This window comes from Fringilla coelebs (assembly GCF_963513975.1).
Source record: "Fringilla coelebs genome assembly, chromosome: 2".
NCBI classification, from domain to species: Eukaryota; Metazoa; Chordata; class Aves; order Passeriformes; family Fringillidae; genus Fringilla; species Fringilla coelebs.
In genome coordinates this window covers 22,052,757-22,074,211 of record NC_140029.1, presented here as the reverse complement: position 1 = coordinate 22,074,211, position 21,455 = coordinate 22,052,757, and the positions used below count along the sequence as shown (strand labels likewise).

General features: G+C 36.1%; 1 protein-coding gene across 1 annotated transcript in view; it reads left to right on the top strand.

Annotated features, from left to right (window-relative positions):
- Positions 1 to 21,455, top strand: part of STS (steroid sulfatase) — a gene marked incomplete at both ends in the record, with an annotated part of 105,829 nt that overhangs the window by 42,710 nt on the left and 41,664 nt on the right. Inside the window, one exon of the mRNA XM_084200987.1 lies at positions 3,567 to 3,703. Within this exon, the coding sequence (XP_084057113.1) occupies positions 3,567 to 3,703 (137 nt within the window). The remainder of the gene's footprint in view (positions 1 to 3,566; positions 3,704 to 21,455) is intronic.

Here is a 21,455-nt window from a genome sequence, read left to right as displayed (position 1 = left end):
TGATTCTCTTAGAGTACTGCATCTAGGTTTGAGGTGCTGAGCACAAAAAAGATGGGCACCTCTTACACTGGGTCCAGAGGAGGATCAAGAGGATGATCAATGGGATGAAACTCCTTTCCTATGAGGACAGGGTGAAAAAGCTGAAGTTGTTCAGCATGGAGAAGAGAAGGCTCAAGAGAGAACTCACTGCAGCCTGCCAGTACCTTGAGAGGGCTTATAAAAAGGAGGGAGAAGGATTTTTTATAAGGACAGATAGTGACAGATGATAGATTTAAACTGAAAGGGTACAGGTTTAGATGGGGTGTTATGAAGAAATTCATTATTCTGAAGGTGATGAAGCACTGGAGCAGGTAGAGCAGTTGCAGATGCCCCATCCCTGGAAGTGTTCAAGGATTACCTTCTGGTCATTCTGGGTTTTTTGAGGCTCAGGGTACAGTTGGCTTTATGGGCTGCAAGAACATATTTTGCCAGCTAATATGGAGCTTCTTGTCAACTAACACCCCCAAGTCCTTCTCAGATCTGCTCCCAATCCATTCTTCATCCAGGCTACATTTGTGCTTGGGATTGACATAACCAAGGTACAGACCTTTGCACTTAGTTTTGTTGAACTTTATTAAATTTTCATGGGCCAAAATCTTGAGCTTGTCCAGGCACCTATGGGTGGTGTTCCTTCCCTTCAATGTGTCAACTGTGCCACTTAAGTGCACAGAAAAGCAAACAATTGCCCAAGGAGTTTTCAAAGCAGCAAGCATTTAGAGCAGATTTGCAGGAAAAAAGTTAAAATACTTGGGTTTGAAGCACAAAGTCAGATTAGTTTTAATTGCTCTCTCACACACTTTAAAGTTGTTTTTTATAGCTCAAGCCTGAGCTGAATCCTTGAGTAATATAAAGACACTCACTATAAAAAAGAAGAACCTGGTACTTTGCAATAAGACGAGTCACCAGCAATGTGATGCTTTAAGATGTTTTCAAGATCCATTAAAAACACCCTGAAGAATATCTTATGTCAGATGTGTGTAATCTCTCTAGCTACTCACTAAATTGAAAAAACTGTGTGACTCATGTGAGGATAAAAAAATCTCAAATTTTTTGAAAAGGAGATTCTCTGTGTTTGGGCTGTGTAAAAGATAGTGGAAATACATTTTTGAAAGAGCTGTTTTTTGAAGTGGTTCAGGAGTTAAGCTGTTATTGTCAAATTTCTCTCCTGCCTACTAGCTGGTATTGTCATTCCATTTTCAAGGTCAGAGTAAAGGTATTTAGTCATGATTCTCCTCAAAGTGTTTTGGCAGGAGATAAATAGCTGCCTCTAATCTTTTATAAGATATTAATAGGTGAGACACTTCTCCACCCGACAGCAAGCTGTCAATAAAAAGCTGTCAATTTTAGTTGGAAAAAAGAGAATGATGTAGTGCCCTTCCAAATCAATCATTGATTTGATGACTCTTCATGCAAGTTAGATCTTTTCTGTGAGTTCAACAAACAAAACAAACTTGAATTACTACGTCTTGAAAATAACATTTGTATTGGAAGCTATTGATACTCTTAGCAAAGCAAGTAAGCAATTATGAGAATGCAGTGTCTCTAAGGCATTAGAACAAGGTAGTTTGCATGAAAACTAAATATAGCCTGCAGTATTAAAGTACAAAGAAATTTTTCGTGGTGTTTTACCCTAGAATTTGAATATTAATCTCAATTCAGTGAACTGTGTTTAAGGAAAAAGTCAACAATAATCGCAGGCATTAAAAAATGCAAGTTGTAAAACAAAAATCATCTGCCTTGCAGTAAAGTTCTCTAGTGAAAGGTCAGTATTACATTTATGTATATATTAAAAAAGTAAATTTTAAGTATATGTCTTTTTTTACTTCAATTCGTGGTATTTTCAGCTTTTTTAATTGACTCAGGGATCTCTTGTTATTTGTTGCTAAAATTGTGAAAAGTTCTCGCATATATGATCTTTCAAATAGCAACAAACAACTTCATGGAAATTTTATCTTTCATGGAAAACGTCTTAAATGTTTTGGATCAGTACTTCATATTAATAAAGTAATACAGTACTTTATATTAATAAAGTAATACACAAATAAGATAATAAAAATATTTTTAATTTATCTTCTGCATGAAGAATAGTTTTTTTCTTCTGTATTTCCTAAAAAATGAGAATTTTTTTATAAAGAAAAAATCCCCATCAGAAACACTCTTATCAAGTGAGTAATATGGATAAAAAATTTCCCATTCTGTGTTTATCTGCTACTGTATATGCCAGTAGAAAAAAAGCTTTAATCATGCAACTTGTGAAAAAAACAGATCCAACCAAGGAGAGAGAAAAGATGGATCATAAATATAGTAGATTAAACTTAATTATTTTTCTTTAAGAGGAAAGTATTGATATCAGATTAATCTCTTCTACTAAAAAGCTTTGTTTTCAAGTTCTAAATGTTAGGATTTTTTTGTTAATTTTAAAGAAGTGGTTTTTATGAGCATGCTGTATTGGGGCTCCCCTCTTTAAAGGGTGGATGAACCAACTGCTTGGGGAAATACATGACCTCCGTTTGATGTTGATGTGAATCACAGGTATTATCCACCACAGCCTTGTGGGTGAAAATATGATAAATAAAACTAAAGTAGTCTGCAATTAGCCATGTGCTGTAAGGTGAGATGCAGACGAGTTTTGTGAGTAGTGCTTTTGTGGTTCAGCTGATATTTACAGTATGCATAATGTACTGCAAGTGCTGTTAGAGCATATAGCAGTAAATTTGGCTAGTACAGCACAATTTTAAGTAAAGTACTATAAATAATGCATAAGGAGAAGTACTTGTTTGAGCTGTGCTTTCACAGCCGGCTGGAATTGATCATAAATATCGTGTTGACAGATCACATGAACAGCAAAATTTACAGAGAGTCTATTTATTGCACTCTTTCTTTTGTATCTGTTTAGGAAATAGATGGAAGACAATGGAGACTGTTCATTACTCTGAGAACAAAAAGTTTTGTATTGGGACTTTTGAGGTTATGTAGAGTCACATGCATACACATACAGAGCTTTAAAAGAAAAGAGATTTGGTCATATACCTTAGTCCAGAATAAAGACCCAGGTCCCCATAAACAGTTTAGTTGATCAACTTCCACATGACTTTGTGAGAAAGGAAATTGTATTTCACATGGATATGTAGTGCTGAGGGTATGTTTTTGAACAGAAATTGTATTCAGGCTTTTAAAAATACACGTGTAAAATGTGGAGAGGTGTTTGTATTCAGAAACTGCTAGATTCCTGCCTTTGAACAAGCAGTCATTTTTTATATATACATCACAAATAGTATTTAGATAGATTTTGTCATTTATTTTTGCTTTCAATTCAGTAAAAGAGTGGCATTTTTACTGGATGTGTGTTTATTCAGAATTATCCTGTAATCAATTACATTTTTCCTTTTCACCTTTTTTTTTGTTTTTGTGTTTGTTTTTTTAAGGGGGGACAGGGAGCCTTTTAAAAAAAAAAACTCTATTGAAGAAAGATTTATTTGTAGAAAACATATTATAAAATACTCTTGTGGTTTTGTTTTGTTTTCCAGGAACACTGATACACCATTTCTTCTTTTCCTGTCTTATCTTCATGTCCATACTGCTCTATATGCTTCAGAAAATTTCAAAGGAAAGAGCAAGCATGGTTTATATGGTGATGCAGTGGAGGAAATGGACTGGAGTGTAGGTATGTTACACATGCTTCTAACAGCAGTGGAAGGAATTTATGATGACTTGTGTTCATGTTCACCAAATTGAGACCAGCAATTTGTGTCTATAGTGCATCTGTCATACTTGTCCTTTATACTTAGGGGAAAGAAACAGTCATTTAGAAAGCACAATAATCTGAGCTTTTGCAATATGTACTTTATTGCCAAATTTATTGTGTCCTAAAAAAGCAATTCCCTTCTTTGACTGTGAAGGTGGTCTATGCAGCATGGACTTAGCAGAAATGTGGACATTAACTGTGGACTTCTGAAGCTGAGTAGTTAAACCCAACCCTCTGAGCATCTGAGTGCATCTTGAGTATTCAAATGATCCTTATAAAACAATCAAATTTTTTAAAAAGTGACCATATGATATAAGAATCAAAATATTTTCAAATTAAGTATATAATATGCAGTGTTGGCAAAACTAATTATTATTTTGCTAATTATTTCAGTAAGTCTTCTGAATTACTGAAATCACTGAGATGAGGTCCACTTCTGTTTATGAAGAATAGTCCAAAAAAATGAATTTGCCTTTCAGAGCCTTCCATTCTCTCTGAGGCTGGAGAGGAATTGGTCCTTTAATCTTTCAACAGTCTTCTTGTATGTCTAGATGTATAGAAGTGTTTCTCTGATTCCACAGATAATCACCTGTGAAAGCAAGTAACAGTTCATATTTGTAAATAATCATATGGTAGAATAGCATAATAACAGTATTGTAGGCACTAAAGATGAATTTGTGGTCCTCCTTCTGTATACCCCAAGTGGATTCTCTTCTCAGTACAAGTCAATGCAAATTGGCTTTCTTCAAGAAAGCTTTCTGACTAAATTGCTATAAACAGATACTTAGCTTTGGTGCCTACATAAATTATGCCAGCATGAGCAGTTAAACATGTATTCTTTGCATATTTTGCATCAAGAAGTCTAGTTGCAGAAACAGTGGGCAAAAGGCAGCACAGCATACTTAGTGATTTGTAATGTACTTATTGCAGTATTTACAGGAATGGGGAGAACTGTTGTGGGAAACTGTAATGTGCTTAGGAAGAGTTCTCAATGTGGGAGATAACAGAACAATACTCTTGTAAATCATGTTTTGTAGAGAGCAGGTTTTGTTCTATTCCAGTTCTGTCAACACTGAATCTTTACCATGTCTATCCATGGCCACCAGCATTTGATCAATTTGATTGATTGGGTACTTGCATTAGTTAAAAGAATGCATGTGTTATAATTCCTGTTTGCATCCACATTGTAGCAATCCACTGGGCATTAGCTAGTTTTACTGTCTGTGTTTGATTTCCTGTTTTTCTGTTGTGCAACATTTACCTTATTCCAGCCTAATTGGTTTTTTGCTGCTACCATTACATTTTTGCTGTTTCCTTGCTGCCCCAGAGAGTGTCTCTAGGGTTTAAACAGCAAGGTGGAAAGCAGGGTAGCTGATATGCTGCTGTTTCAGTGTATTTAGTGATGCAGAGGTGGTAACAGGTTGAAAAACACTGCTCTTTTCCAGAATGACCACAGGCTTTTAGATGTGTCAAATAAACCAACTGTAGGACAGAAGCATGCTGTTTAAAAAGCTTGGGCTAAATCAGAGATTCAGGTTTAATGGTGATAATATAGGAAATTAGAACAAATTTAGAGAAGATATGCAAGATTCCTCAGATGTTGTCCTTTTCTGCTCATTACAGGAGCATTAGGGACAGTAGAGCTAGCTTAATCAGGAAACAGATCCACAGATCCACAACTTTCATTTAGTAGCATAAAAGCAACATTTTTTTTTCAGTTGGTCTCAGTTTTGGTTATGTTTTGTAAGATCTTCTTGATGAGAGATGGTATATTTGCTCCAGGATGTAGAAAATGTGTTTAGTTCCTCTGCTACTTCCTCCTCCATTATTAGCTTGATGAAAAAAAAAAAAAAAAGTCATGGCTGTCATTTCCAAATGAATCTGGAAGAATAATATGCCTTTTTTTTTTTCAGTTGAAGGGAGTACTTATTTCCATTAACCTCCACTGAAAAGTCCAGTTTTAATGCATCAGCTATGTCAGAGAAAGTAGATTGATTCACTGTACTACTGATGTCAGTAACCAGTATGTTCTTGGAAATGCCTCTGAAGATGCTACAGTAGAAAAAGATTAAAAAAATTCTCTAGAAAAAATGAAAAAGTGAATAGTGTCAGCTTTTCAGAAATTGAGGTTTTATCATTAATTTGACAGAAATTAGTATTTATGCATAGATGAATGTAACTTGCAAAAGCAATAAGAACAAGATAACCGAGATATAACACTACCCTGCAAGACTTACTAAGACAGCACAGCATATGAAGAAAACGTGAGTGTATTAAAAACTATGTTATAAAACAACATCAGAAATCTTCGACCTTTGGTAGGAAAAATTCACCAACTTTCACTGAGTTCTAAAAGAAATTTCCAGTGTTTTCTGCTGACTGAGTCATGTTGTGGAAGACCGTCATGGATGACTTAAAAAAAAAAGGAGTAGAAAAGGAGTAGGAGTTGCAAGTAGAAGTACTACCAGTGATGACATAAAGACATAAAGATTGAAAATGGAATGCAACTCAAATAACATTCCTCATTTGAGAGATCAGATGGAATCAGAAAGACTTCAGGTGCCATTTTCAAGAGAGAAAGCAAAAGCTTTCTGGAAAAGTCTACTCAAGACTCAAAATTCTAAATACAAAACAATTCCATTTTCATTTGTTTATTTTTGACTTGTTAAACCAATACTGAATATTATTATTACAATCCACGTCAAAAATCCAACATAAAAAGCCTCTTGATAAGCTTTGGGACCATGTATGCCTCTTGCTTTTTCATACTGATGTGTGCATAACAGAATTCAATGCTGAAAGCATTCACAGTTATAATGTCACTGCATGTGACGTGCCTTAGAGAATTATTCTCTGGCTATTAACATTAATTTTCTTTCAATGTAGGCTAAGCACCTTATTAATGCTATTAATTATAATTCATATGAGAGCAGATGAAATAATCTTACAGTCTAAAATTGGAAAAAGAAATGATGAATGAATCAATGAATGCACTATCATCCTTTTCTTCCTTCCTCTATTCCCTTCTTTCATTCCTTCATTCCTGATTGAGTGTAGGAAGAAAAATGGATATGCTCAGAAATTGTTTTTGATGTAAATTGCATTACACTAATTTAATCCAAAACAGATCACTGCAAAGAGTTTTGGAGCCCCCTGTAGACTTGCATGCAAGCTGTGTGAAGACACTAATCCAACACCAATTTTGCAAATGGCTGGTTATTATTTTGTTAGCAGCAGCAGAACTACATATAAGGTCTTCCTTTGTAGGATAATCCCAACTGAAAGGCCTAGATGTAAAAAGTGTCAGAAATTGTAGTCTGTCACAGGCTAGGTAACTGTAAAGTGGGGGCATTGTCTGGATGTCTTTATTATATGAATGTCCTGAAAGCTGAAAAACCTTAACTGCCTCTCTCCCATGGCCTTTTGACCTGCTGAGGATCTAGTTAATATTACAAGAAAATATTACAAGTTATCCAGTGTTTGGGGAAAGGGAAAGGGAAAGGGAAAGGGAAAGGGAAAGGGAAAGGGAAAGGGAAAGGGAAAGGGAAAGGGAAAGGGAAAGGGAAAGGGAAAGGGAAAGGGAAAGGGAAAGGGAAGGGAAGGGAAGGGAAGGGAAGGGAAGGGAAGGGAAGGGAAGGGAAGGGAAGGGAAGGGAAGGGATCCCAAAGCATCTTGCATTTAACTTTTATTTTAAATATCTTAAAAGGTTTTATAGAATTTTATAGGAAGAGTATAGCTCAATATGTTCCCAGTACCAGAGGAATAGAGAGCTACTGAACAGTGTCTTGCAAAGGGTTATAAGAAAGACTAGAGCATTTTTAAAGACAAAAACATGGGAGAGCTGGGACTGAAGCCCTATTCAGCCTGGAGAAGAGAGTATCTTATTGATCTGTATAAATACCTGAAGGAAGGGTGCAAAGAGAATGTGCCCATGCTCTTCTCATTTGTGCCCAGTGGCAAGAAGAAATGGGCACAAATTGAAACATGTGAGATTTCCTCTGAACCTCAGGGAAAACTTTTTTTACTCTGAGGATGATCACATGCTAACACAGGTTGCCATAGGGGTGGTGAAGTCTGGAGATGGTCCAGGGCTCCAAGTAGGCCTGTTTAAGCAGCAAGCTTGGGCAAGGTAGCCTCCAGAGGTCCCTTCCAACGTCATTCTGTGTTTCTGTGAGATGCTGGAGAAAACAAAAAAAGATCTGTTCAGTAAAGTCAAATAATATTTGAAACAAAATAAAATACAACCTTTAAAAGTCAGTGTAGAGGAACAAAAGAACTTTGAAGCAGACAGAAGCAAGATACTGTCATGATACTCTCCTCCTCTGCTGTTCTCTAGTGGGACCCCACCTGGGGCAATGCATCCAGGTCCAGAGGAAAGCCACAGAAATGTCAGAGGTCTGGAAACATTCTTCTCTGAAGAAAGTCTGGAAGAGATGAGGTTCTTTAGCTTGGGAAGCTGTGACTGTTTAGACTGGGGAGGGAAAGGTTCCAGGGTTATTGCTGCCCTTCAGTATATAGAGGGGGTCTATAAAAAAGGTGGAGAGGGACTTGTTGCCAATAACTGTATAGATAAGACAAGGGGCAATGGTTTTAAACTGAAAGAGGGCAGGTTTAGGTTAGCTATTAGAAAATATTTGTTTGTGATGAGGGCAGTAAGACCCTGGACCAAGTTGTCCAGAGAGGCTGTGGGTCTTCCATCACTGGCAGTATTCAGGGTCAGGTTGGATTGGGCTCGGAGATGTGGCAGGGAGATTGGACTAGATGATCTTTGAAGGTCCCTTCCAATCCGAACCATTTTGTGGTTCTCTATTACTATTATGATTGACAAATTTTGAGGATGCTAATGACATCTTAAGTAGATTTTCCTTACAAGGAAATAATATCCCATAATATTTTTTTAAATAAAAGTAACTATGTAATTACACCTTAGATATCTGAAGAAATTGAACTTCTCTTGAGGAACATTTATGACTTGTTGAAACATTTGCAATACACTGCAACTGCAACACAACTCTCTGGGGCAACATGTAGCCTGTACTGAAATGCAGCAAGCAGATGTAAATGCTTTCTTCACTGAGGAAGGACAGCTGGGGTACAATCTAGTAGGGCTATCTGAAGGTCAGACCACTTTTCAACTGTTTTTTTTTTTTTTATTCCACTGTTATCATTATTAAGAATTTTCTATAAATACAGATCTTCAGAAAGCACTTTTAAAGAGGAAGAGAAATACGGAAGCGCCACCAAGCCAGCTCTAGACTTTTGTGAAAAACATCTAATTTATTTATTCCCTAATGGGATTTCCTAGTGTTGTAAAAGAGTAATCAGTAATTTGTGCAGGATTAAGCTATGGCTCCTAATCTCTATACCACCCAATTGTGAGATGATGAAAACTAAATCCTTACATACCTTTTATCTGATGAATTTGTGCATGTTTAAATAGTTAATATGCTAACTATGTGAACTTGATCACATCCTCTACTTTTAATCTTTATTCTGTTCTGGAATTATGTAAATGAAAGGTCTAAGTGAAAACCATTCCAATTTAATATAAACTATTTTTAATGACCCCTGTGGCATCTTTCTCTCTTTTTAGTTATGGATGTAACACCACTTCATTAGTAAATGAAAATAGTGCTTTCAGAAAAAAAAACCAAAAGTTACTTTGAAAAATGTAATATATTTAGGAGACAGAAAACTGAACTATGCTGAAAAGACTCATAGGAATTCTTGCTCTGATGAAAGTAACATAGTCTAATGCATTCACAAAGCAAAGAGAAAAAAGTGCAATTTTTTTTCACTTTTTAACGTTATTGTTTTAAACTCACAATCCTTTAAGCTCTTAAAGTTGACATATTATTTTTAATTACAAAGTAATTAAAATTTAATTTTAATTTTTTTTTCAAGTTCTGGCCTGAACTTACATTCCTAAAGGGTGGGTATTCAGGGTTTTGTGGGCTATTTTAATGTTCTTTCCAATACTGAACAATAACTATCTTCCTTCTGGTAAACAGCATAGTATTATTAAATTTAATCAGAAATCAATTTTTCTTTTTTTTACATAAAGTTGTTAGTGGTTGTTATTTTGAATTCTCACATCTTTGTATCACTTTGCAGTGTTTGTATACTCAAAACCTTTATTTAGAAACTTATTCTATAAGGGACAATCTAAAAGTGTACCACAAATCTTCTGAGAATTCTGAATTGTACTAAACATCAAAATAATGTTTATTAATAATATGAGAAGAAAAAAAGGGATAAATTCCTATTGCTTTGAGAAAGAAATGAATGAGCTATCCTTATTTTTTTTCCAAGAAAAAATCCTGCACACCAAGATAAGCCTAATTTATCATGGCTTTCCACCTCATGTAGTCATTTGTAACTGTGCAACATCGATTAAAAAGATAAGCAAAGCAGAATGATGCCACATGATCAGAAGCAGCAGATAAGCACTGATCTTATCCAGCTACTGTGAGTGTGACATAATGTTGGCTGAGCCTCAAAACTGAAAAATAGAATCAAAAATGTAGAGATGGATGCCTGATGCTAATAGTGCATTCCTTGACCTTGCTTTTCTGAATATATACTGGTGTATATCTCAAATCTATAAGGTTTAATATTAGACTGGTTTTCTTATCATAAAAGATATTCAGCCAGCACCCTGAGGAAGAAGGTATTCGGCCAATACAGGTACTCTGTGAGTAGGATAGAAATTTCCCACCCTGTCTTGCCATTCTGCTCTTATCCAAGCATTAAGAGACTGTTTCTTCAGCTAAGACAGTAGTTAAGCTCTTGAAGCACATTCATTCTTTAGGTCACATCTGGGAAAATTGTCAATGTGGGTGCAGATTAAAAAATTTGTGGTTCTGCCTTTTATGATATGGTTACGTTCCAGTTACAATCTGCTCTAAAACCCAAACCCATTTCATATGTCACTAAGCAGCAATGACTTCAAGTCACTACTGAATGGGACCAAATTTAAGAGGTGACTAGGTGATGAGGGACTCCTGTTTCCACTATGATAAGCCTCCTGATCTACCTAATCCTCCTTAAGTATAGCTTCTTTTTATATATCACATCTTTGTATACAGCAAAGCTCCTTCTCAGAACATTATTTACAAGATTACAAGGCACATCTTAAGTCACCTTTTCTGTAGCACTTTTTAATCAGTCATGTTCAAATAATGTCTTAGTACTTCATGATGGAAAAATTCAGTGTAATGTAGTTTGTGGTAATAGTGCTGTGTGGTTCAAAATTTGCTGCCAGATGCTTAAGGCTGAGGTTTCATTTGCATCTGATATTGCAGAAGTTAAATTGTCAGCTCAACGTGTGATAGGGTACTGTGCATTTTTCTTTACAAAAATGTAATCATGTAATGTTCAAAAATGTAAAGGCTTTCTGTTAATTATGAAGCTCTTAAAATTTGGTGTATTATAAAAACAGTGACATAATATTGTGTTAGATCAAAATGCTGTAATTGGTGAAAGAAAATTAGCATTACTCCTAGACAAGATAATTTCCACTAGTAAGAGAAAGCTCAAAGCCTGTTTTAGATAAACTAGAAATAAGAGAGAATCCTGATGACTCCAAGCAATGAGGATAAATCCAGGCAAGGAGGATAGGGAGTTCTCTGATGAAATGTGCAACCAACCTTTTTTTTCACCTTTGCCTCTGAAGTTTAATTTTATATATAAATGGTATGGCTGGATTTTGCTCCTTGCTTAAGGTGGGTAGGGAAAACCATTATCAGTGAGATTAAGAACACAGCAAGATTAAGAACAATTAAGAACACAGCAAGATTAAGAATAATTAAGAATGCAGATTTAAGCTAAAATTGACCTGCATGAATTCAAGTCAATATGGACAAAGGTCTGAGTATGAATATTCAGATAAAGGTTGCAATAAGGAAACAAAATGGGGCTAACTTTAATATAATCTCAAAAAAAAAACAGTTTTAAAGGAAGCTGCTGAAGGTTTTTCTCATTGAGGGCCTTTGCATAGCAACCTTTTTAGCACAGATACTCTGAAGATTTTAAAAAAAAATTGCATTTGCACTGTGCTAGAAAAACTCCACAGGTGTCTCAGTTTGGAAAGACAGGTGTCTGCTAAGGGAGGCAGGAGCCTCCCATGAAATAGAGAATGTAAACCCTCCCCACCCCTCCGAATTGCTATGAATTTTAAATTAAGGGGCTCTCAGGCAAAAAAATATGGGAGCAGGAAATAACAGTTCTTTAATACGGAAGAAAATAAAAAGATAAAATAAACAATGTAGTACACTAGAACAACACTGACAGAGTCAGAACGCAACCTGACACCCTGTTGGTCAGGGTGTTGGCAGCAGTCTAATTGGAATTGTGGCTGCAGTCCTCCTGAAGTGTCAGGTAAGGTTCTGCTGGAGCAGGGATCCTGTAGAAAAAGGGTGTAGTCTCCCTCTGAAGATCTAGCAGAAGAAGAGGCAGCTGCTGTTCCCCGGGAAATCCGGTGGAGAAGCCATGCTGGTGTTCCAGAATCTCTAGATTATATCTGGGTAGTAATGCTTGGCTCCTCCCTCTAGGCAGAGCATCTCACAATGGGATGCCATGCTGCTTATCAGTCATGCAGTGACATCCAATAGCCTGTTATCAGCAGATGTCCCCTCCCAAGGGAGGAGTGGTTGTGGAAGAGATAAGGAAAACTGCCCATTTGAAAAAGGCAACTCCCATACAGATGGTAATAGAATACATCTTGCCTTGCAATCTGGAAAAACAGGATTTTAGTAAATCAGTCATCCAGAGCCAGGGATCAGGATGAGACTTTACTGTCTTTGGTGGAAGTATTACTGTTGTCAGCCTTAACCTTCAGCCCTGAATTAGGAACATGACTTTTGCCATCCTTTTTCTTCAACAGTTGGACACTGAAAGCATATCTGTGTAGTTATTTATGGAGCTTGTAATCATGGTTTTATAAAGAATGTGACTGTGCTAGAGAAGGAGAAGGATCTTGCTGGTAGTAGTTGCATGTCTATGAAAGAAGCCTTAGCATGAAACTAAGGAACAAAGAAACTGAAAATGTCAAGGACTTTTAATCTGTGTGTTAAAGCTTACTCATCTATGCCTCTTGTACCTTCAGATAGTTTTGTTGTGGATTACCCAGTACCTTACTATCGCTGATATAGCTCATAAATGCATACAAACATGCAGAAGACATTGTAAGACTATGAAGTCAAGTACTCAAAGATAGAAAAAAAATCATTCTTGTGTCTCGTGGCACAGTTTTCTAACATATGTTTACATACCATTTCTTTTCCCATTGGAATCCTATCTCCTTATCAGAGTCCCTTCTTAATGAGCAGCTTCTCAACAGTAGGTATATGCCTCATTGTTAAATATTGAGTTCTCATGTTTTATTTAACACGTGCTATTGAAGTTCTGTTTTGAAGACAGATACTTTGACATGTCTCATCTCTTCTGTGTCAGTACTTTGCTACAGTGTATAACAGATTTGCAAATAAGCATTTTCACAAAGCCTTTGTAAGATAGGGGAATCTCATTAATCTGTTTCCCAGAAGAAAGACTGAGACACAGAAATGATGTTCAGTTTTAACTCCTGAGATATAACTTTGTTGCTAGTTACCCACTAATCCAGATCTGAATCTATAGTAAAGCATAAGGACTTTAATTCAGCTGGCATGGGATTTGGGAAGGGGGAAAGATAAGTAATTTTTTTCAGTGTCTTGATCCATGTTGGAGGATGGAAATGGTTAGAATGTGCACCTGGACTCAGGAAGTCAGGTTTTCTTCTGGTCCCGGGGACTAAATAGTACTTCTTAAGGAAAATTAAATATCTTTTTCTATATATGAACTATAATGATATGAGCAGTTTCTGTGATGACTCAGGGAATGTCTTCCAGCCTTTTACCATTTTTTTCATAGCTGGCTGCATATCAATATGCTGTAGACAAAACCCTAAAACTGATCATCTGTATTTCAGTTTCAGTAATGATATTGAGAATACTAGAGATTCTTTTAAAATAATCCACAATGTTTTTTTGGAGAGAGATTTGAAACTTTTTCATACTTCTTTTGAAATGTATGTTAATTGTTTTGAGACTGTGCTGCTTAAAAAAAGGTGATCTATTTCTGAGTGAAAGCAGTAATCATAAAATAAAGCTTATGACAATATAGATTCCATATTCTTCATCAACAGACTGGTTCCAATTAGTGAATTTCCATGTAGAATTTCATACTACTGAAAATTCCAGGTGGTAATAAGCTCTTATTGATAAGGTTTATAGAACTGGCTTTTTATTGACTCTGGCTGGTAATCTTTCAATGGTACATTTGACTTAGTGCTAGAACAACCACACTACATAATAATAGGCTGGGTGGTAATACTACTAAAGATCATTACTTTTATAAAAACAGTTGCCTATATTGTATTAAAGAAAGCTTTGTATTGCTTTCTGTTTAATCACAAAATATAATAATGAGATAAATAATGAATTTTTTTGGGCTAGGAGAAGCAGTAGAGTAATGATGCAGTGATTAGTGAATGACAGGCTGGTAAAGTGGTAATTTTGCTCTGGAGCTTTTCCCCTCACCACTTGATTGTAAAAAGAGGCATTTATATTTCAATTTAGGATACTGTTTAAAAAAAACTGAAAATGAATCTTTATTCCTCTTTTCTATAATTCTTTTTTAATACTGGTGTTCGTGGGGCAAGGGTTGTGTGTTTCACAGTGTACTCAGGTTATTTTTTATTAGTTTGAATGGTTTCTTTTTGTTTTTGCTTTCTTTTGACTTTGTATACACACTTCTATTTTTAAATCATTCTCTCTCCCTACCCATAAAACTTTCTTTATAACATTTCCTTATGAAGAGCACATTTCAGTAACCCTGAGAACACTGAACTGATTTTGTATTACAGTAGTAAGCTCAATATCCAAAGGAGCACCTGACCCTTAAGGGCTGAGTTGCTTACTTGGGATGAGCAAAAAAAGACTCCATGATAATCAAATTCCTGCCTTAGACCAGCATGATGTTATATTCTACAGCTTTAGTGGATCTTGCAGCCTTATGATTCCACAAGAGGGGAGGCAGAGCATCCTTCTCTCCTTTACCACCTTTTTTATAGGCAGCTTCCAGAGAAAATAGAAAGAAGGAGAAAGAGGAGAAGAAGAGAGGAATCTCCCTTGTTCAGCAAATGTCCTTTTAGCAAACTACTGGATGGACTCATCTATAATGTCACACTTACATTGCCTACAATTAAGTGTGACTGACTTAGGTCCTTCAGTTTACATGGTTCTATAGTACTGCTGCCATTTCACTGTTGTGAAGGTAAAGGATTTTGCGTCTTTAGGCTCTTGTATCTCAGTGGTTGAGATAGTTGTGGGTTAGAAATCAAACTTACTTTCATTTCCTAAAGAAACTTGCATTGAAAAACAAAGCAGGAAACAAGAAATAATATAAATGTAACTGCATTTTAATCCCAAAGAAAAGAATGCCCTAGCCCAATAAAAGCAGTATAAACTTTGTCTTCCTGTGAATCCAAAGATAACATAATGCCAGATGCTTGAAAGAAATTAATAGTTCAGGATGCCTCATTATTTCTAGTAAAGTCAAGGAAGATCCTAGTTGTGCTAATGAGAAAAGTATAGCCAATATAGAGTATTTCACTGTATAGTATATCGCTGTGTAAAAGGAGGCAAAGTGCTTCTAATCCACTACTCTGCACTTGTTAGATCCCGCCTGGAGTGCTGCATCCAGCTCTGGGGTCCTCAGCACAGGAAAGATGTGGGTCACTCAGGACTGGCCTTGAGGAGGTTGGTGAAGATAAGGAGAGGGCTGGAGGAGCTCTCCTGTGAAGACAGACTGAGAGAGCTGGGCTGAGAGAGAGCCTGGAGAAAAGAAAGCTCTAGGGAGAATATAAAAAGGAAAATAAATTATAAGAAAGCCTGGAGAAAGACTTGATACCAGTACTTGTAGTGATGGGACAAGGGAAAAAAGCTTTAAACGGCAAAATGGTAGATTTAGATTGGACATTGGGAAGAAATATTGGACAATGAGGGTAGTAAGACACTGGAACAGGTTGCCCAGAAAAGTTGTGAAGGCTGCATCTTTGGAAGTGTTCAAAGTCAGGTTTTAAGTAACCTGATCTAGTGACAGATCTCCCTTCCTAAGGCAGGGAAGTTGGACTACATGATCTTTGAAGGCCCTTTCCAAACCAACATCCGGACAGAGTGAGACAGGATGTAACCAGCACATCCTACAGAACAATGTTTGAACATCTTAGCAGGGTGTTATGAGCAAAGTGCAGCTATGATGGCTTTTCTACCAGCATTTTTTTAAGAGGCACAACATTGGCAGTCGTCATTCAAAAAAAAAAAAAAGCCTTAAACCTTTCTACAGGACATATCCTAAATATTCTTGCCTATTTAGAGCTGAAGTAGTCAAGCTCCATATCCTCAATTTCTCAGTCCAACTTTTGTGTGATTCTGCTGCAGTTTGCCAGTCTTCTTGTGCAATAACCCCCAGGTGCTTCTCATAAAAAAATAGATGGCCTAGTTAAAGAGAGCTTTGAGGACTTCCTTGGCAAAAAATACTAGACAATAATATCACATTTACCTCTCAGAATGTAAACTGATTTTTGATGAGACATTTATTTACTTCCCTGGTTATATATAAACTTTAGGAATACATGGTAAAACAGTAGAAAATAACTGTTTTAAATAGGAGGAACTGGTATACTAAATATATTATCAGGAAATGTATGCAAATACTCTATCCTACTGTTACCATATTTACTTATTGAATCTTGATAATAATAGAGTCAGTTCCTGTGTATAGCCAGCCATACTTTTCCAGTGCCTTCTAAAGCAGAAATCTGTTTGCTGGGTTGTACTTCTCTCTGCATGTGATACTGAAACACCAGTGTGTTACAGAGCTATTCATGTGAAATGTGAAGATTCCAAACATTTCCTGTTCTATGACATCTGTTTATATACAAATTTGTAAATTTGATTTTATAGGTTCAGAAATTATTAGTTCATTAAAAAAATACTTTAAGAGGGAGGAACTAACCCTCTACCTGCCCGTCTATCCATAGGAATAGTGCTATTCCCATAAGTAACAAATGTGCTGCCTAGGGCCTTCAGATGGTTATTTGCCATGTGTTCTTTGGAGAGTTTACCTTGCCAATAACTCCTCTCTTCCCCAAATAGTGTCTAAATACAGTTAGACTAATTTTTTCCATGTATCTATGTAAATATTTCAGCTGATCTGTGGTGTTTTTGTCAATGATCTTTCCTCATTTCACATTTAGCCTTCATATTTATCCTAAAAAATACATCTCACTGTGATCCTTGCATGCAAAGCAGAGCCCTTTCTTAATTCTGCCTTGCCTTCACACAGGAAAAATATATTAGTCCATTTTTGTAACTTCTCATTACAAACAAAATGACACATAGCGTTCATAGTGTTAAACCTGAGTGCAAACTCAGATTAATTATTAATTTCACATGTAACATACTCATTTATTTGTTTTATTATTATATGAGTGAAAATTAGAAAAAAGGAAAAAAAATTAGCCTAATGGTCTCAGGGCCCTCTCTGATCTCATGACTGCACCATATCTTGGTTGAAGCAGGGTCCTCAGGTATTTCCGAACCAATTTAAAACAAGAATGGCATATTTTTCTTTCCAGCCCTCAGACCAGAAAAAGGCAGATTTTCTTTTTCTTCCTCCAAGGCATCTGCTGTGCTACTGAATACTACTCTGAAACTTCAACAAAAACTCTTTTTGAATAGGCTGTGAGTATTTTTTCAAGAGCACTTAGATGAATTAAGAAATCAAAGTGCCATTTCATGAGATAGTGAGTAATCTTTTTGAGCTAGTAATCTATCATCAGTGAGGATGACCTGAAAAATGATTTGCCTTCCCTTCAGACGGGATCCTCTGGAATTGAAGTCAGCATATACTTGTCATGTTTAGCACACAGACATATACCAGGGGAAAAAGGTGCCAAATCATAATTTGTGGCTCTCAGTGTATTTGTCTACATTTTTTTTCCTAAATTCTGAATGTCATCTAGAGAAGACAGAGTAGAGTCCACATCATTAGTAGAAAATTCCCTTGAGACAATTTTCATAGTCAGGTTTGCTTTCTTATTGGTTGTGACAGTGTCTGTACAGAGATTCATTATCAAGTAACATGTTTTGGAGATGGTGATTTCACAGTAGGCTTTGAGTGTCTAGTAGCACTTAGGCACAAAAGTTAAAGTAGGTGAATTAACAAGTGTGCGTGGTGATCCTCCTGTCAAGGAGGAAAAAAAAAGGTGTATTGGTAGTGAGTTAACACACACCTACTTTCATGATAGATTAGATTTACACAATTAAAACCAGAAAACCAGGAAATTAAATTTATTGAGATTTCATGATGAATATAATTCAATCTTGATAAAACTCCTCTTAACTGTATGGCATGTAATTTATAGCAAGTCTTTAAAACCTGCTTCCAGATTCAGCAAAGATTAAAAAATTTGACTGCTGAAAGATGAGAAATGTTTATGCTCAATGTCAGCCAGTTTTTTACAGTTTGAATTTTACTTAATAAAAATGAAATAAACAACTGGCAAATGCTTTGAAGTTTTTAGAAAAGTGCAGAGGATTTAAATGGGGTTTAAAATTTTTTTTCCCTGCTTTGCATTCTTCATAGTTCTTCATACTTTCATCTGGCAAAATGTTGTCATTATGCATTTGGTTCTAGGACCATATACATATTCAGTTTAAAACTTAGTTTGATATTAGTAAATTTTTAAACCTTTGAAGACATAGAAAAGAGTTTCTTTTATCACTCCCAATTTATGCAATCAATCACAATCAGCATATACTGGAATGGTCAAATGCCTGAAGCCTTAAATTCACCTGACAGTCTAATTCAAAATTGAATAGTATCCCTCAGCTGTCACTACAGTTTGCCAAGGTCACACCTAAAGAAATCCCTTTCATAATTTGGAAGAAAACATGGGAGACCTTTAAGTGGGAAATTAGACAATGTCTTTTTCATTATTCATCTTAGTTGTATGTGTGAAATGGCATCTTAGATATGTGCAGAATGAAGATGCAAATTTACCCAAAAAGTTATCACAGCTGTCATGCAAAATGCAAATGCAGTGGACCCTCCTAAAATTGTGTGACCATTTCTCATATTTTAGCATTTTAAGCAGGCTAAAAATCAAGATTTACTTTAGAAATACATTGACTTATGTTCAACAGATGTAAGGTCGAAAAGTGAATTTCAAGCAATGCATTTATTAGCTAATTTAAATACTAATAAGGAAATAGCTGCTGATTAGTTCTACTTTTTGACCTGTAATAATCCATCATTAGTGCTGCAGTACAGGAAGCTTTTCCATCCTGCATTGTGTCTATTGCTGCTATACTTACAGGTCTTCAGACACTTAACTCTGTGCTTCATTATGCACATGTATTTATACATACCTAAAATATCATTTCAACTTTCATATTTAAAAAATAATTTGAACCTATATGCCTAAGAAAAAGAAGAGTTGTGGTACTCATCTCTAGGAAAAACCTTATGCATAAGTCAAAATTTGGTTGATTTATTCAAAGCTGCTAAGAAGTGTGCGTACCTAATCTGCTGTGCACTGTGCTGAAAATTTATCCTGAGGGTCTGAAAGACACATTATACTTATAAAACTTATAAACAGTCACAAGTGATTTGCAAGTTTACAGCTACACCGCAATCCAAATCCAAAGAAAAAGCAAGTTCACACTGAGAGCTTAGCTAACCACACCAAAGTTGCCTTGTTTTCTGATTAAAAGACTGCCCCTTTCTGAGTGCTTCTGCTTGTTTACTTGTCCCACTCCTAGTCTAGAGGAATCTAACAGAGAACTGTTGTTCTGCAGACTATCAGGATCTAAGAACTTACTTGATTTCTAGTGGGAGGTAGTTACATCTGTGGCAATTGTCTTACTTCACTTTGAAAAGAATTCAGAATTTTTGGGGCCAAATTCTTAGGGTAGGTGAGCTGTGTATGAAAATCCATACTTTGTGCTTTGTGTACACTGTATGTAAATACCACTCTCAATGCATCTACAGCATACACAACTGGAGCTGGATTGTGCCTGCTCTAGACTTCCACTGGAGGATTCATCAATTCTTCAGTTGCCAACAGTGGCAGGTCTGAACTGTCTTCTGAGCTGGAAAAAGACTGTCAGCACACCAGGAGAGACCAGAAACCCACTTCAGATCAGCTCTGCTGTGGTCCTTGACTGAATGCCCGTTAGTAGTGTTGAGTGCCTTAGTTGCATTCCCAGGATTTATCCTTGAAATTAGACTTTGAAAGAAATCCAGGTCGCAAATCCAAGAGGGCTTTGCTATGGAAACATAAATATGTTAACTGTCCATGATTGGATTTACTGTAAATATGCATTCCTGTTACAAATTAAAACACTAATATAGATGTCTTTTTTCAAAACCAGATGCTGCTTTTTGGCAGAATTTCCTGTTGACATTGAAGATCCCACTAACCTGTCATAGCAGGAGCTTAGCACATTTGAGATTCCAGCTATGTACTTTTGGAGAAGATTTTGTTGTATGGATTGTTTCCATTATGTAACTTTAGAAATAGCAGCACAGTAGTACTGATTCAAGGCTTTGTACTGAATGTGCAGGAAGTTTATTTGTACTTTATTTCTGCAGGAAGAGCCTTATACCTTTGGTAATTAGTTATGCATCTATTTTCTGTTCTAGTCAGTGGTGCTACCTAGTATTCACTCTCACCTTTGAGGTTCATATGCTAATGTCCTCCTTATGGGAATCACTTGTCTTCAAAGGTGGATGTGTTTTGTTGCCTGGCTAGATAATGTGCCACAGCACATTCTAATGCTTTGTCCCAGAATTTCCACTCTGCAGTGGTTGTGTTGTAGCTCTGAATGCTAAACAAGTTGTGTGCAGAGTTTATGTACTGTTCATCATATATGCAGCCACTTCTTGTGTTGCTGTCAATGGTTTTATTATTTTCCATCTTTACCTCAAGTGTTGTACTCAATGACTAGGTCTGAAAGCGATAATTACTTCCCCACTGCAGAGACAAGCTGATTTACATATTTATCAAAGGAAACTGGATGGCTCTGAGCATACTATGGGAACATTTGCATATTTATAACCTGAAATGCACAAAAGCTAAAATTACAATAGGGGTGTCTTGATCTTAGTTATAAGTTTGTTTTAATACAAAGGTTTTAGTCAGTGGACTTTGTAATCAGATCAGTGCATTAAAGTGAAGTAACTTTTCTTCATCACAGAAAATCAACATAGAGATTATAATTATTGTTAGCTTATGAATGATGATATGCAGAAGCTGCAACATTAAGTTTTCATAAGGTGAAAATCTTAGCCTTTGAGCCCTGAAGAGATGATTAACTGTGGCAAAACCTTAAAATACTGTAGCAGAAAGGGGCTCCCAAGAGGTTTACTATGTAGTAAACCTATGGGTATATGGTTGAAAGGCATCAATATATTTTCTGGGAGAAATGTGAGTTTCCAAATGCATGTAGCATTAATTTTTAGGATTCTATGCATTTATTCAAAGGCTTTCCGCTTACAGAGGTGAATGCCTGGAGCTGACTACAAGTTGTGATTCTGGCTAATGATGCTATTCAAAACCAAACAT